At 38.1% G+C, this 17,293-nt stretch overlaps 1 protein-coding gene across 2 annotated transcripts; it reads right to left on the reverse strand.

The window, feature by feature from the left end:
• Positions 1 to 1,700: 1,700 nt before the first annotated feature.
• Positions 1,701 to 16,497, reverse strand: LOC139152375 (proline-rich transmembrane protein 1-like). 2 transcript variants are annotated; one of them, XM_070725503.1, is made up of 4 exons: positions 16,397 to 16,497; positions 4,179 to 4,351; positions 3,710 to 3,847; positions 1,701 to 2,888 (listed from the first exon to the last, which is right to left on the reverse strand). In XM_070725503.1, exons 1-4 carry the CDS (start codon positions 16,413 to 16,415, stop codon positions 2,748 to 2,750), a joined length of 471 nt encoding a protein of 156 aa, XP_070581604.1. In that variant the 5' UTR covers positions 16,416 to 16,497; the 3' UTR covers positions 1,701 to 2,747. The 2 variants fall into 2 exon arrangements, with proteins under 2 accessions (XP_070581604.1, XP_070581606.1); XM_070725505.1 differs by lacking the exons at positions 1,701 to 2,888; positions 3,710 to 3,847; positions 4,179 to 4,351 and adding exons at positions 11,053 to 12,151; positions 12,961 to 13,097; positions 13,432 to 13,586.
• Positions 16,498 to 17,293: the final 796 nt, after the last annotated feature.

Raw genomic sequence — 17,293 nt, forward strand, 5'->3', positions numbered from 1 at the left:
TACATCATATGTAATTTTCAAAAAACTGGCAATACTTTTGGTTTTGATTTTGGGTAGTCACCCACCTTAAGCTGTGATAACCCATACCGATATAGATCAAACAAACATCAGCGACAGTCATTCTCCTGGAAAACAACTCAATTTAGAACGCCATATTCATTCAAAGTTTCCATGGGAGAGTGTGGGGTAGGGTTATAAAATAATCTGCTCACGCAAACCTCACCCTAATAACATCCATAACTCAAAACCCTTTTTATCGTACTGCATAAACTCAGACAGTTGCCACTCCCACGGAATGTGCTACATGCATAAAGTTGAGGGTTCGAGACAGTAGCTAGGCCAGAATGAATGAGTATACAAAATCTCTCTCTCTCTCTCTCTCTCTCTCTCTCTCTCTCTCTCTCTCTCTCTCTCTCTCTCTCTCTCTCTCTCTCTCTCTCTCTCTCTCTCTCAGAACTGGTCTGTCTGTATGACATTATTTGCTATTAGGCATTGCTGTTGGTGCGTAATAAACTTAGCCCAAGTCTGTTGGTATATAAATCTATACATGAAAACAGACTTCACCGAGGGAATGAACTTCAACTGAGTGTTGCGCTAGTGATGAGGTAATCGCGAAATAGAAGAAATATACAAATTGGCAGACTGATGTGTAGGTCATAGGTTGAAGGTGATGGCCCATGGCTTAGACTGGTATACCTGACAGATATACTAGTCCCAGTCCACGGTAACTTCCGCGTCCCCCTTGAAAATCCAAACGACTAGCACCAGTCCAGGTGAGTAATAAAATTTGCAGTGTACGGAACTGGATAGCCTTTCCAGCCGTTGATGGTGCACAATACAACTCGTAAGGAGTTTCTACGTTTTTAACGTTATTCGAAAAGTATTAAATCGTCCGAACGTTTCTTGCTTGTCCATTTGTTTTTCCCTTCCTTCTTAATTAACTAAGCTCGATCACAATTGGACACGGTTAAAAATATAATGAAAAGGCTTGATATTTGCAAAATATGTTTCAAACTGTGTAGTTTTCAAACATTGTTGTGTGTGATTTCGACCAGGCCACGTCACACCATGATAAAAACGTGTCTCTATTCTTAAACATCCAAATGTTACCATCGATCATCGATGCGCGCTTTACAGTGGTTTGCTTTGAAGCATTGGCATTAGACTAACTAGACATTGTCTTAATCGAGGTGTTGCCAACACTGTCGGGTGCAATTAACAGCTAAGTGGTAACATGAGTCGATCATAAAAAAATCAACTCTGCAAAAGTTGAAACATTGTCTAGCAGACGGTCAGACGTAGTCTAAATAACACCACAATATATATCCAAGCAGGTCCAATTCTTATCACTTGCTTTCAGGTGTAGTTGTTTTGACTACATCTGACCTGCTGCAAGACAATTTTTGAAGTTTGGCAGAGATGATTTCACTGTGATCGACATGAATTACTGCTCAGCTGATAATTACACCTGACAGTGTTGGCAACACCTCGATTTAGAGAATATGTCCACATCACGTAATGCCAGTGCTTCAAAGCAAAGCACTGTAATCTACCCGCAAACACTGACAACTTTATCAGGTTAAATTCATCTAAAGTGACAACATTAAACGATAAATACTAAGAATAAAGAGAAACAACGCCCTCATACATATACATTGTACATGATAATTTTGTTCGATACAAGAATGGTTGTAAATCTATTTAATGATTACATATTTTACATATGCTTTGGAACTTTGAAGACGCCAGTGTCAGCCTATAGTTAGCGAATCTTCGTGTAGAGAACAGATGTCGACGTTGCCCCCAAGGCCCTGCAATAATGTCATGGTAAGTACACAGGACAGTAAATATAACCAGAACTATACAGCAATACTTAAACAACAGAGAACGTTAAATCACTTAGATGTAGCTGGTGTAAAGTCGTAAAAAACACGGGACTGCTTTCAAGTTTGTCATTGATATTCCAGAAGTAATTAAATCATACATACAATAGGACTGTTTCAAAACATTGTTAGAAAGATATTGTGGATTGTTTTGGAAAAGGATTTGAAAATGATACTTTCGAAGCAAGTGATGCTCATCAACTAAAGATTTCTTGTCAATCGTTTCGATAATTTTTTTTAGTTAGTATATTGACGGTAGCAGTAGTACTCGCAGAGACCAGATGAGGGGACATCGGAAGTCTGGACTATATTATTAACACTGGCATACTCTGAAGTTCCTTATTTGTTTTAATAAAATTGGTAATACGAGAACTTGCTGTCAAGAACGTACTGATCAGATCTCTTCACACTTTCTCTCTCCTAATCAGTGATGTAGATCAATGTGAAATACAAGTGGTACGCATAAAAAAGTCTTAAATTGCAATAAACAAATCATGGTATTTTGTTCATGGATTAAGTGCGTACGCCAAATACGGCCGAATATTGTCAGGTTTTCGGTATTAAATGTCGATGTTAGCGTAAGACTTAAATCTTGAACTCATACGTGTACCTTTCAACCTATATATGTCTTCGCTGCCAGCGTCAGGCTACTTTAACCTGTTCACCCCATTTCTCTGTATACATAGCCATATTCACCATTGATAATAATGGAATTGGGCCAAACAATAGTAGTGAAAAGGTTAATAGAAAAGTTAGGAAATGCTAAAATTATTATATTCTTTTAATTTTTGTCTTCGTGTCACAGTGACAGAGAATTAATGTTTGTTTTGGAGTGTTTGCTTTTGCTATGATGAATGTGATAGGTCAAATTGTTGCAAATACCACAGCAAAGATAATAATATTGGCGACAACGCCAATAATGATGCTGGCTATGCTCCAATACTTGGCATACCGGGAGTACCTGTAAGCCTTGTCCTCATCGCCACTCGCCCAGGCACCATCAACCTAAAATTAAAACAACATTAATTCATATATATATATATATATATATATATATATATATATTATATATATATATATATATATATATATATATATATATATATATATATATATATATATATATATATATATATATATATACTTTCTACACTTGTCACATTTATAAGGTAGCATGTGCCTCGAAAGTGAAAGACTTATCTCAAGGAAACCTACCACTCTCCTCCGAAATCAAGAATAGAAATCAGGATTCGCAAGCACACTTTGGTACCAGTGAAACTATAATGATCAATTTTGCCGATATTTGAAATTTGCAATGGCCACCATCCCTGTGATAACTCAATGGGGTAATTAATATTTTTAATTTTCACAGAAATGAAACGATGAAATTGTGTTCACCCCGGGCTACAAAATTAGCCCCGATAAGCGTTGGTCACAGGGGTATTGGAAAAACCTGAGAGTCTTATGTCTATCTTCGAGGCGCAAGGTACCTTAAATAAATGGAGTGGGTCTGTATCTTGACTACGAATACACAATATGTAAGTTAGGGTTACAAAAGCCATCCAGTAAGTATAAAATCTTTACGTAGACATATGTAATTACACTGATATCAGTTTTTCAGTGTCATCCTTTTTTCTGCAGTAGTTACTAAGTAACGATGTTTTAGTCGAATTTCTTTGAGGTAACTGTTCAGGCACTTTGAATACCATATTTCGCTGACGCACAATTCGTCCATACCAGGAAGGTTGGTTCTATGGGCTCCATTTACAAGAAAAGCAAATGTTTTAAAACAAAACGCATGACAAATTGTTTTACGATGACTTTACCTGAGCAGCAAAAATTGTAGCTACAATGCCCGTTGGTATGAAACAAAATAGAATGGTTAACGTGGCCAAAGCTAGATAGTTCGGAGGAGCTGATTTCACTACGGTAGCTGTCATTTGCATATCCTGTGGTGCAACTACCTGTTGGATAAATTTACAATGTCAATGTAAAAATGAGCTACACAAAGAGAAACACATTTCGATTGCGCAAGTTCTTTATTCTATGCTAAGTCTTGTCATAAATTTTCAGTGCTCTTTCATTAAAAGCTTAATTCTGTTGTTGCAATATATCAAGCTATAGAACTCAGTAACGAGAAAACGTGACACATGCTCTTTGTCGCCGTTTCGTACACAACCACTTCACTGGTTGCCGGTCTCTTTCTTCTCATCATTCATTCTTTTAAGTTTACTCCTATCTCTTATCGCTCAATGATGTTTGCATAAGAAATACCAGCCGTAGCTCTATACTTACGACAGTTGTACTGGTCTGTCCATGTTGTACAGGCTGACCATAGGGTGCAGACTGGCCATAGGGTGGGGGCTGACCATATTGTGCCGGCTGACCGTAGGGTGCAGACTGGTCATAGGGTGCGGGTTGGCCGTATTGTACGGGCTGACCATGGGCTGGTGACTGTTCTGGCAAGTCTAACAACAAGCGAGATTTGATTTTTTTTTAAATATACGTTAAGTGTTACAGGTGAAACACTATATATACAATACAGGGAAATAGAGTATCCCAACCTGTCGAATACTATGTAGTAAAATGAGCGTTTTTTGGAATAGCTGAACAAGCTATCAGAATATAGTATCGTCAGTGCACCTTTTCAAAGTTAAATGCGAGTTTGGAGTGCATATGACTCTATCCAACAGTACTTTGGGTTAGAGGGACGCCAGCGACACAGAAAACTCGTGATTGTGTGTGGGGTGTTGATGTGTGTGTGTGATTCTTGGCGCACATTCAATTTGCCTAACCCTCCCTTCACAGGGAGCCTTGAAGGGAGGGAGGAGAGTAAATACGCTGGAGCTTCGTAAACGCCTCCCGAAAACGATTGATATCGCTTTAATCTGGCGTCATATATGCTTCATTCTATCATAAACTTCACTCATTTGTATTTGATTTTGTTATAGAGATTTGCTGAGTCATTTATCGATATGAAGTTTGAAAAAAAGCAGTAGTCTAAAAGGAAATTTCAAGGATCATGTACGTTAGTAAGGGGCATATGTATCCATAGGGCGAGATCCCCACCTAAGTTTCTTTGATCAAATTTTGACCGTGATGATTCAACAATGAGCGAAACCTAAAATAGATGTGTTTCAAGCTACTTTCGAAATATTACAAGATTGTTGAACTCTTTCTAAAGGCTTAAAGGAACGATGGATGCAATTTATGATTATAATTTTTATAGTGTTTGTTCTATAAAGCAAACACATTATTCCTCTTCCTAAGGTGTGTTTAAGTAAGCATATACGAGTTGGCGTCAAAGGGCGTTGTGTACACAATATCGATATGTCATGTTGTTCTTGACAAATGATTACTCAACCCTTGGCATTTCGACACGATGTTTGGGGTCGTACAAGGAACTATATTTTACAAAAATACTGGGAAATCTGCATCAGTTACAACTAACGAAACTTTAAACTGGCACTTTTTGATTTACTGTTAGAGTTAAACAAAAATAACATACATAAAGTTGATAAATTTGATCGACGCTCCATTGAATTTGTGAAATATTTCATACTGAACATGTTTGACTGACCTAGGAAGGAGGCTGAAATTGAGGGCACCAACTCAATTTGATTAAAGCAGAATGTGCCCGGGGACAGATATTTGGTCTCTCATTCTTTTACAATGCGTTTGGTCTACCACTTGTTGGGGCTCACTTTGAAGCCAAATTAGCATTTAAAGTTGCTACTGGCTAAACTATGTGAAATCAAAAATTTAATTCCCCATATAGAGTTAACATAGGGCTGGCGGCCATTTTGAATTCAAGTGTTGGTAATAAGTTTATCTAGTTCTTAATTGTTGCACTGCGACCCCTAAATTCTTATTCTTAATTTCGAAAGGAATGGTTTAAAGTTTGCCTACGTAAAGTTCAAGCAAAATGTTAAGTCATTAAATTCCGAGGAGCGTAATATCATAATATCAGTTGTAGGGATAATCAAGGCATTTGCCTTCGTTAGATTAATGCCCGATGCGTCCCCTCGACGACAATTCAGTAGAGGTATTGTGAACAGCTGGCTAAAATTGAGGAATAGATACTAAGCTATTCGATTGTAATCCCGTGGTGTGTTGGCATAAGCAGTAATTGTTGCTTATCAAAATGTACGTTATCCCTCTTTATAGAACACAGAGGACTCTCCTTGGCAGTGTTTTGTCTCAATATTAAAATCGTTTTGTTTTGGGCGTTGTTTGCAGGGTTGTGTGAATGCTAGGCCTTCCATTCTCTTTACAAATAGCATGATAGCAAGCATCATGAGAATGTAGCAAGCAATGGTGTTCTCGACATGAGCATTTCAATTTCTAATTTGAAACATTCACTGTGATCAATTCTGCTTTCCTGGAAGATCCGGTTCTCATGCTTTTGCATTAATAACTTGACAAGTGAACTATTCGTCTATCTCTGTTCGTACTCTGCTGATGAACCTCATCATGCACTACTGTATTAAGGTGATATGCGCCTTGAAAGTGAAAGATTTAAAATTTTGCTCAAACTTTCCTTAAGGAATATTTCAACCATTCTCCTTCAAAATCAAGAATGAAAATCAGGCGTCACCGTGCAAATTCTGGTACCAGAGAAACAAATGACCCATGGTTTACCGATATTTAAAATCCAAAACAGCCAGCATCCCTGTATTAACTCTATGGAAAAAAATAAATTTTCGAATTTCAAAAATGTAAGCCGAGTGAAATTTTTCTTACACCAAGAGCTTTGAAAATCCCATACAGTGGTACAGTAAAGCAAGTACCACCTTGAACTGAGCTTTAATAATATGGTAGTCTGAATATCATTGTTGAGAAAGTTACATAAGAAAAGAATTGTAAAAGTTTGAGAGTCCGAATATCTGTCCCTGAGACCCATAATAAACTTATGCCGGCATTACCCGTAGCGGAACATTCATTTTGCAAGCCTTTCAAGACACAATTAGATGGAAGTTACTTACATTTTGGGGGTCAGTCATTTTGAAGTTATTGTAGAAATCAGAAACCGTGTTGAAATCTTGATGAAAACTGAAGTTGCGGCAGTGTACGTGGACAACATTAAAATGGCAAGTTTCTGTTTGTGAGAGCCTTTTCTCTATCGCCTTTACTATTTTTTGTTATCTAGTTCCTGGTAACAATGACACAACGTTGTGAACCATGAGGGGAAGATGTGGGCGGGTATTTAGTTACTGATAAGCAACTAACAACTTTAACTGTATGGGCGAACACACGTCATATGTTCTTCCACTCAATTTATGCTAGTAAATAAACTGGCAGTTATGACAAAAACCTTCCGCACAGACGAATGGCCGTCTTCATCCCTCTTCCTTTTTTTCTTTTAAAGAAGACTTACATTTTTGACGATCGACGGTCAGTTGCCACGTTTAGACCGCCCTGTCACATAGTTTTGTACCAAGACACATTAATGACAATCTATTGCAGCCGGTACAGTGTGGATGGATACCAACACCAAAGCGCCTAAGTCGTAACCGGCCTCAGAAATCTAGGTCACGTCGGGAGTTGAGGATTTTTTCTCATAAAGTTTCTTGACGGAACGTAACGCAATAAAGGTGTCTTCGATGCCATCTATTGATGCCCGTAGAGAATTCATGAATTTCACATTATTACAATGCGAAGTTGGTACAGTAACGCAAGTATCACCTTGAACTGAGAAAGCTACATATCAGACAGTTTCACAGTCATCAAAGGTATTAAACTAGGATGAGTGTTATATCCAAAGCTCTTCAATGTGCATTTTTATCTTCTGAGTGCTGTATTAGTAAATTCAGAGGTAAGTGCATTTTGGCTTTTGAATATTCGTGTGGATGTCAGTTAATGATAATGATATTTTCACAACTAAACTGAGTGTGATTGTGTACATTATAAAGTGAAACTCTATATATTTCACATCTGTTATATATCCCAAATAAGAATAAATGCGTAAACTAATTTACACTCGACCCCTCGTGTCAATCACAGCAATCACAACCAGTGCATAAGTTGGACAGTATCCTCATATATCATGGCTTCTGTAAGCTTACATGTTAAATGCGTTGCACAATGTCAGTCCTGCTCAATGTATTTGTTGATGTCACAGACAAATAGAAACAGACTGGCAACGGGTATTGTTCAAGGCGTGAAGCGGTTACGTAAGTCATCCATGTTCGCCTCGCCTCAGGTAGCTCTCGCCTCGCTTTTCCGAAGAGTGCCGACCATGCACCCTTCGGTAGTTTCCGGATTTTCGCCAATTTTTAAGCGAAAGTATGTTCGGCAAAGTTTGTGTTATTGTTGTCATGTTGTGCTGAGTGGAATCGGCGTGCTGGCGAAAACGGGAAAGTTTTGAGCTTCGGGAAAGTGAGTTTTACCATTTTAAAAATTCCTCTCACATTTTTATGAATATAATGAGTGTGTTTCAACCAAATTTGAAAATCTTCTATCGATACTGTCTGGTTTTACTCAATGGTTACGGTCAGTCATATCGTCTATTAAAAGTTGGTCATTGAAGGACATGTTTATGAAACTGCTGGCGTGTTATGTTTTGATTGGCGTGAAGCAGTGTTTCTGCCCTGAGAGCTCACAAAGTAAGTATGGTTGCTACGCGACTGGCAGCACGATGCCATCTCGTCGTACTTTTTGCATAATCTCGTGCAATTATCAACCACGAACAAAGGTCTCAAAAAATCTAACACCTGCGAAGCTCATTTTAATATGAAAAGGCTATAGTCTACCGAGACGAACATGGGACAAAAGCCATGTCGCGTTGCTAGTCTGTTTCTTCAATTTGTCTGTGTTGATGTGCTTGGTACCTTGACCTTCGTTTGACCAGATAAGTGCCCTCGAAATGAAGGTCTATGGTCTGACATATTTCATCGGAGTTTGAGGGGGGTTGTGGCTGAATTCCAGGTACGATACCGGACCAAAGCGAAACTTCAGGTATCGCCGTTCAGTCTTTCGTTTTACCACGAAAAACATTGTGTATTTGTAGTTGCATATGCGCACGCGCAAACCACGAAGGCACACACAACGCGATTTAACGGCACTAAACATGCTAAAGAGGATCTCAAGATCATTTTCGTTGTTGCAACTACGACCAGAAATGTTCATATGTGTTACACAAACTGTTCCCTTTACCATACGAGTACAGTAACTAGTCAATACATCATTTGGTAAGCACAGTAACATAAAATACTTCTTTGCTTCAAACTAAAATCATCAAAAAACTATAAAAGACCCAGACCCCATGCCTCTCATACTGAAGAAAAACCCCTTGTCTATTACTGAAATCGTTTAATGTGATATACCACTTTTACACATTTTTCAATATCTTTAGTAGACGCATGGAAAAAGAGGAAAAATAAGCACGTCATTCCAAAAACGTTTAGGACTCTGTCTGAATTAAGTGTGTTGTAAGGTACATTTATGTTCAATGGTAAGCATGTTGTAATTATTTTTCGTAGAATTTTCTTTGAGGAGCGCCATCCTGTCTCTATCTCCTTGCCTTTAGACGCCAAGTCTCGAGGTGACGATCAAAGGTCACATCTGAACATATTGTCCATTGACGGCGAGACTGTACTATTTTGCAATTTCATAAAAAAGCCCCTCTTTTATACACATTTATTTGAATAGTAAAACAACGTTCTGTGCAAGGAAAAATAATCATGTTGAAATAGATCATTTTTTAGAGAAGTGACAGTACAAATACCGTCTTCTGTCACAAATGTAAAGAATTAGGAACGTATTAAAGAGGAGATAAAGTGTCATAGACTCTTCGCTTGCAGTAAATATTGAGGTTGCAAGTCGAAGACATTTCGTTCTTCGATAAGCCAAAATAGCATTCAAATTATTCATTGGCCAAACAATCAACATCGACTTCGAACATATCTTAGGTCAAGCATTTGAAATATGATTAATCATACAGATAATGCTAAAATAAACATCACTGACTGTCATTCTCCTGGATGACAACTCAAATTATAACGCCATATTCATTCAAAGTTGCAACAGGGGAATGTGGGGTAGGATTATAAAATATTCTACTCACACGAACCTCACCCTAAATCACATCCATAACTCAAAACCCTTTTTATCGTACTGCATAAACTCAGACAGTTGCCACTGCCACGGAATATGCTACATGTATAAAGGTGAGGGATCGAGACAGTAGGCCAGAATGAATGAGTATATACAAGATCTCTCTCTCTCTCTCTCTCTCTCTCTCTCTCTCTCTCTCTCTCTCTCTCTCTCTCTCTCTCTCTCTCTCTCTGGACTGGTCTGTCTGTATGACACTATTTGCTGTTAGACCTTGCTGTTGGTGCGTAATAAACTTGCCCCATGTCTGTGGACATATAAATCTATACATCAAAACAGACTGCACTGAAGGAATGAACTTCAACAGACTGTCGTGGTAGCGATGGGGTGATCGCAAAATTGAAGAAATATACAAATTTTCAGACTGGTGTGTAAGTTATAGGGTGAAGGCGACGGCTCACGGCTTTGACTAGAATACCTGGCAGGTACCTGTATGCTAGTCCCAGCCCTTTTCCAGCCCACAGTAACTGCTGCGTACCTCCTGGAGAATCCAAACGACTAGAACCAGTCCAGGTGAGTAATAAAATTTGTAGTGTACGAAACTGGATCGCCTTTCCAGCTGTTGATGGCGCAAAAGACAAATCGTAAGAGGCGTCTAAGTTTTTTAACGTTATTAGAAAAGTATTAGATCGTCCGAATGTTTCTTGCTTGTCCGTCTGTTTTCCCTTCCTTCTCAGTTAATTAAGCTCGATCTTTTCAAGTATCATAATTGGGCACGGTTAAAAATATCATGGAAAGGCGCTTGATTTTCCACTGAAAGTGATACAAAAAGTTGATCGGCAATCGAGTAATACCACCATGGACGAAGAATTGTCTAAGGTAATATGAAAGTTAAGGTCATGATTATTCTGTTTCTAATTTAGCCCTTTGTTTTGATTATATCTATGATAAAAACGTGTCTCTATTCTTAAACATCCAAATGTTACCATCGATCATCGACGCGCTTTAATCTACCTGCAAACACTAGTCTGTCAACTTTATCAGGTTAAATTCATATAATGTGACAACATTAAACGATACATACTCAGAATAAAGAGAAACAACGCCCTCATACATATACATTGTACATGATAAGTTTATTCGATACAAGAATGGTTGTAAATCTATTTGATGTTTACATTATATACATATACTTTGGAACTTTGAAGACGCCAGTGTCAACCTATTGTTAGCAAACCTAAATCTTCGTGTGAAGAAGAGATGTCGGCGTTGCCCCCCGGCCCTGCAATAATGTCATGGTAAGTACACAGGACAGTAAGTATAAGCAGAACTATACAGCAATACCAGAAACAACAGAGGATGTTTATTCACTTGGATGTTGCTGGTGTAAATGCGTATAAAGACCATGAGACTGATTTCAAATTTATCATCGATATTCCACAAATAAAACCATACATACTATAGGACTGTTTCAAACATTGTTAGAAAGATATTGTGGATTGTTTTGAAACAGGGTTTGAAAATGATACTTTCGAAGCAAGTGATGCTCATCAAGAAAAGATTTCTTGTCAATCGTTCCGATAATTTTTTTAGTTAGTGTATTGACGGTAGCAGTAGTACTCGCAGAGACCAGATGACCGGACATCGGAAGTCTGGACTATATTATTAACACTGCATACTCTGAAGTTCCTTATTGGTTTTATAAACTTGGTAATACGAGAGCTTGCTGTTAAGGTAATATGCACCTCGAAAGTGAAAGACTTAAACTTTTGCTCAAACTTTCCTCAGTGAAACTTTCAACCATTCTCTTACCAAAACAAGAATAAAATCAGGGATCACCGTGCGTTAAGGTTAATAGAAAAGTAAGGAAATGTTTGTGTACCGTCTATTTGCTGTCTGTTCTGTGCTGTTTTGTGTCTATGTTTACAACTATTGTCATACAAATTCTGACCTTGTGTTATTGGATAATGGATTCGTATGATTGCGATTCTTTTAATTTCTGTTTTCTTGTCACAATGATAGTGAATCAATGTTTGTTTTGGAGTGTTTGCTTTTGCTATGGTGAATGTGATAGGTCATATTGTTGCAAATACCACAGCAAAGATAATAATATTGGCGACAACGCCAATAATGATGCTTGCTAAGCTCCAATACTTGGCATACCGGGAGTACCTGTAAGCCTTGTCCTCATCGCCACTCGCCCAGGCACCATCAACCTAAAATTAAAACAACATTATTCATATATATATATATTATATATATATATATATATATATATATATATATATATATATATATATATATATATATAATATATATATATATATATATATATATATATATATATATATACTTTCTTGTCACATTTATAAGGTAGCATGTGCCGCGAAAGTGTAAGACTTATCTAAAGGAAACCTACCATTCTCCTCCGAAATCAAGAATAAAAATCAGGGTTCGCAAGCACATTTTGTACCAGCGAAACTATCATCTCAAATTTGCCGATATTTGAAATTTGCAATGGCCCCATCCCTCTGTTAACTCAATGGGGTAATTAATATTTTTAATTTTCACAAAAATGAGACGATGAAAATTGTGTTCACCAGGGCTACAAATTAGCCCCGATAAGCGTAGGTCACAGGCGTATTGGAAAAACCTGAGAGTCGTATGTCTATCTTCGAGGCGCAAGGTACCTTAAATAGATGGAGTGGGTCTGTATCTTGACGACGAATACACAATATGTAAGTTAGGGTTACAAAGCCATCCAGTAAGTATAAAATCTTTATGTGCCATATGTAATTACACTGATATCAGTTTTTCAGTGTCATCCTTTTTCCTGCAGTAGTTACTAAGTAACGATGTTTTAGTCGAATTTCTTCGAGGTAAACTGCTCAGCCACTTTGAATACCATATTTCGCTGACGTACAATTTGTCCATACCAGGTAGGTTGGTTCTATGGTTCCATTTACAAGAAAAGCAAATGTTTTAAAACAAAACGCATGACAAATTGTTTTAACGATGACTTTACCTGAGCAGCAAAATTGTAGCTACAATGCCCGTCGGTATGAAGCAAAATAGAATGGTTAACGTGGCCAAAGCTAGATAGTTCGGAGGAGCTGATTTCACTACGGTAGCTGTCATTTGCATAGCCTGTGGTGCAACTACCTGTTGGATAAATTTACAATGTCAATGTAAAAATGAGCTACACAGAGAGAAACACATTTCGATTGCGCAAGTTCTTTACTCTATGTTAAGTCTTGTCATAAATTTTCAGTGCTCTTTCATTAAAAGCTTAATTCTTGTTGTTGCAATATATCAAGCTATAGAACTCAGTAATGCAAAAACGTGACACATGCTCTTTGTCGCCGTTTCGGCACAACACTTCACTGGTTGTCGGTCTCTTTCTTCTCATCATTCATTCTTTTAAGTTTACTCCTATCTCTTATCGCTCAATGATGTTTGCATAATTAAAAAATACCAGCCGCAGCTCTATACTTACGACAGTTGTACTGGTCTGTCCATGTTGTACAGGTTGACCATAGGATGGGGGCTGACCATTTTGTGCCGGCTGACCGTAGGGTGCAGACTGGTCATAGGGTGCGGGTTGGCCGTATTGTACGGGCTGACCATCGGCTGGTGACTGTTCGGGCAAGTCTAACAACAAGCGACAATAAGTTTTACAGGTGAAACACTATATATACAATGCAGAAACATAGAGTATCCCAACCTATCGAATATTATAACACGCCACATGCTCATTCCGTGTCGCGATTCGCCAGAATACGTCACGTGACGAGAAAATAGATACGTCTAGTCCTCACCGGATCGACAAAAGTGACGTCAGAGGGCATTTTTTGAAAAGCTATTTCCCTAGGGAAATAGTTCTGACCAAATTTGGAAAAGTGCCCGGTCACGTGACCGTAGTGTCGTCTGCAGCTTTGTAACAATGGCGGTTGACTAGAATGTGATGTGCGTCCGGGATAGGTGGCGACACATTCTCTAAAACAGATTTTCCAACATTTTCCAACATTCCAACAGCGTAGGAACTTGAACAGCTCATCGACGGAAAAGATTAAAGTGCAACTAAGGATGTCGCAAGGTATGCTTAGAATATTTTTTGAAAGAAAGTGGTACCACGCACAACTGAAACCGCTGTGGAAACATCGCCCAGTAACTTGTCACAACGGATAAAAATATCAAAGCACATTAAAAACTATATAACAATACAACACGAGCATGTGGTGCGTTATAAACACCTATTGCCTGGTCTCTATTCGGGCTACAGCGCTCGTCTATTACCCCTCGTGGCCGTGTGTTACCAGAAACACATCGCTATAGCCCTCGACCTATAATCTGGCGTCATAGGCTTCATTTTATCATAAAGCTCACTCATCTGTTTTTGATGTTGTTATAGAGATTTGCTGAGTCATTTATCGATATGAAGTTTGAAAAAAGCAGTAGTCTGAAAGGAAATTTCAAGGATCATGTACGTTAGTAAGGGGCATATGTATCCATAGGGCGAGATCCCCACCTAAGTTTCTTTGATCAAATTTTGACCGTGATGATTCAACAATGAGCGAAACCTAAAATAGATGTGTTTCAAGCTACTTTCGAAATATTACAAGATTGTTGAACTCTTTCTAAAGGCTTAAAGGAACGATGGATGCAATTTATGGTTATAGCTTTTAAAGTGTTTGTTCTATAAAGCAAACACATTTTTCTTATTCCTCTTCCTAAGATATATTGAAGTACAGCCCATAAATGTTGGCGTCAAAGGGCGTTGTGTACACTATATCGATATGTCATGTTGGTCTTGACAAATGATTGCTCAACACTTGACATTTCGACACGGATTTTTGAGGTGGTACAAGGAACTATATCGTTCAAAAATACTGGGAAATCATCATAAGTTTAACCAATGGAACTTTAAACTGGCATCTTTTGATTTACTTATAGGAGTAAACAAAAATAAAATGCACAAAGTTGATAAATTTGTTCGACGTTCAATTGAATTTGTTAAGTATTTCATACTGAACATATTTGACTGGTCAACCTAGGAAGGAGGCTGAAATTGAGGGCACCAACTCAGTTTGATTAAAGCAGAATGCGCCCGGGGACAGATATTTGGTCTCTCATACTTTTACAATACGTTTGGTCTGCCACTTGTTGGGGCTCACTTTGAATCCAAATTAGCATTTAAAGTTGCTACTGGCTAAACTATGTGAAATCAAAATTTAATTCCCCATATAGAGTTAACATAAGGTTGGCGGCCATTTTGAATTCAAGTGTTGGTAATAAGTTTATCTGGTGCTTAATTTTGCACTGCGACCCTAAATTCTTATTCTCGATTTCGAAAGAAATGATTTAACGTTTGCATACGTAAAGTTCAAGCAAACGTTAAGTCTTTCGATTCCGAGGAGAGTAATATCATAATATCAGTAGTACGGATAATCAAGGCATTTGCCTTCGTTAGATTAATGCCCGATGCGTCCCCTCGACGACAATTCAGTAGAGGTATTGTGAACAGCTGGCTAAAATTGAGGAATAGATACTAAGCTATTTCGATTGTAATCCCGTGGTGTGTTGGCATAAGCAGTAATTGTTGCTTATCAAAATGTACGTTATCCCTCCTTATAGAACACAGAGGGCTCTCCCTGGCAGTGTTTTCTCTTAATCGTTTTGTTTGCGGAGTAGTTTGTGATGTTCTGTGAATGCCAAGGCCTTCCATTCTCCCATAGCATGATAGCAAACATCATGAGAATGTAGCTATCGATGGTGTTCTCGACATTTCAATTTCTCATTTGAAACATTCATTGTGATTAAGTCTCCTTTCCTGGAAGATCTTGTTCTCATTCTTTTGATTAATAAACTGTCAAGCGAGCTATTTGTTTACTTCTGTTCATGCTCTGCTGATGCACCTCATCAGGCTCTACTGTATTGAGGTAATATGCACCTTGAAAGTGAAAGATTTAAATTTTTGCTCAAATTTCCTTAAGGAATCTTTCAACCATTCTCCTTCAAATCAAGAATGAAAATCAGGCGTCACCGTGCAAATTCTGGTACCAGAGAAACAAATGACCCATGGTTTACCGATATTTAAAATCCAAAACAGCCAGCATCCCTGTATTAACTCTATGGAAAAAAATAAATTTTCGAATTTCAAAAATGTAAGCCGGGTGAAATTTTTCTTACACCAAGAGCTTTGAAAAACCCATAACAGTGGTACAGTAAAGCAAGTACCACCTTGAACTGAGCTTTAATAATATGGTAGTCTGAATATCATTGTTGAGAAAGTTACATAAGAAAAGATTGTAAAAGTTTGAGAGTCCGAATATCTGTCACGAGACCCATTCTATTCTACCTTTAACTCATGCCGGCTGTAATAAACTTATGCCGGCATTACCCGTAGCGGAACCTTCATTTGCAAGCCTTTAGAGACACATTATAGAACGGAAGTTACTTACATTTTTGGGGGTCAGTCATTTTGAAGTTATTGTAGAAATTAGAAACCGTGTTGAAATCTTGATGAAAACTGAAGTTGCGGCAGTGTACGTGGACAACATTAAAATGGCAAGTTTCTGTTTGTGAGAGCCTTTTCTCTATCGTCTTTACTATTTTTTGTTATCTAGTTCCTGGTAACAATGACACAACGTTGTGAACCATGAGGGGAAGATGTGGGCGGGTATTTAGTTACTGATAAGCAACTAACAACTTTAACTGTATGGGCGAACACACGTCATATGTTCTTTCACTCAATTTATGCGAGGTAAACTGGCAGTTATGACAAAAACCTTCCGCACAGACGAATGGCCGTCTTCTTCCCTCTTCCCTTTTTTTCTTTTAAAGAAGACTTACATTTTTGACGATCGACGGTCAGTTGCGACGTTTAGACCGCCCTGTCACGTAGTTTTGTACCAAGACACACATTAATGACAATCTATTGCAGCCGGTACAGTGTGGATGGATACCAACACCGAAGCGGCTAAGTCGTAACCGGCCTCAGAAATCTAGGTCACGTCGGGAGTTGAGGATTTTTCTCAATAAAGTTTCTTGACGGAACGTAACGCAATAAAGGTGTCTTCGATGCCATCTATTGATGCCCGTAGAGAATTCATGAATTTCACAATTATTACAATGCGAAGTTGGTACAGTAACGCAAGTATCACCTTGAACTGAGCTTTAGTATCTATTGGTAGTCTGAATATCATTGTTGAGAAAGCTACATATCAGACAGTTTCACAGTTATCAAAGGTATTAAACTAGGATGAGTGTTATATCCAAAGCTCTTCAATGTGCATTTTAATCATCTGAGTGCTATATTTGTAAATTCAGAGGTAAGTGCATCGTGGCCTTTTGAATAT

Source organism: Ptychodera flava, chromosome 15 (assembly GCF_041260155.1).
Source record: "Ptychodera flava strain L36383 chromosome 15, AS_Pfla_20210202, whole genome shotgun sequence".
NCBI classification, from domain to species: domain Eukaryota; kingdom Metazoa; phylum Hemichordata; class Enteropneusta; family Ptychoderidae; genus Ptychodera; species Ptychodera flava.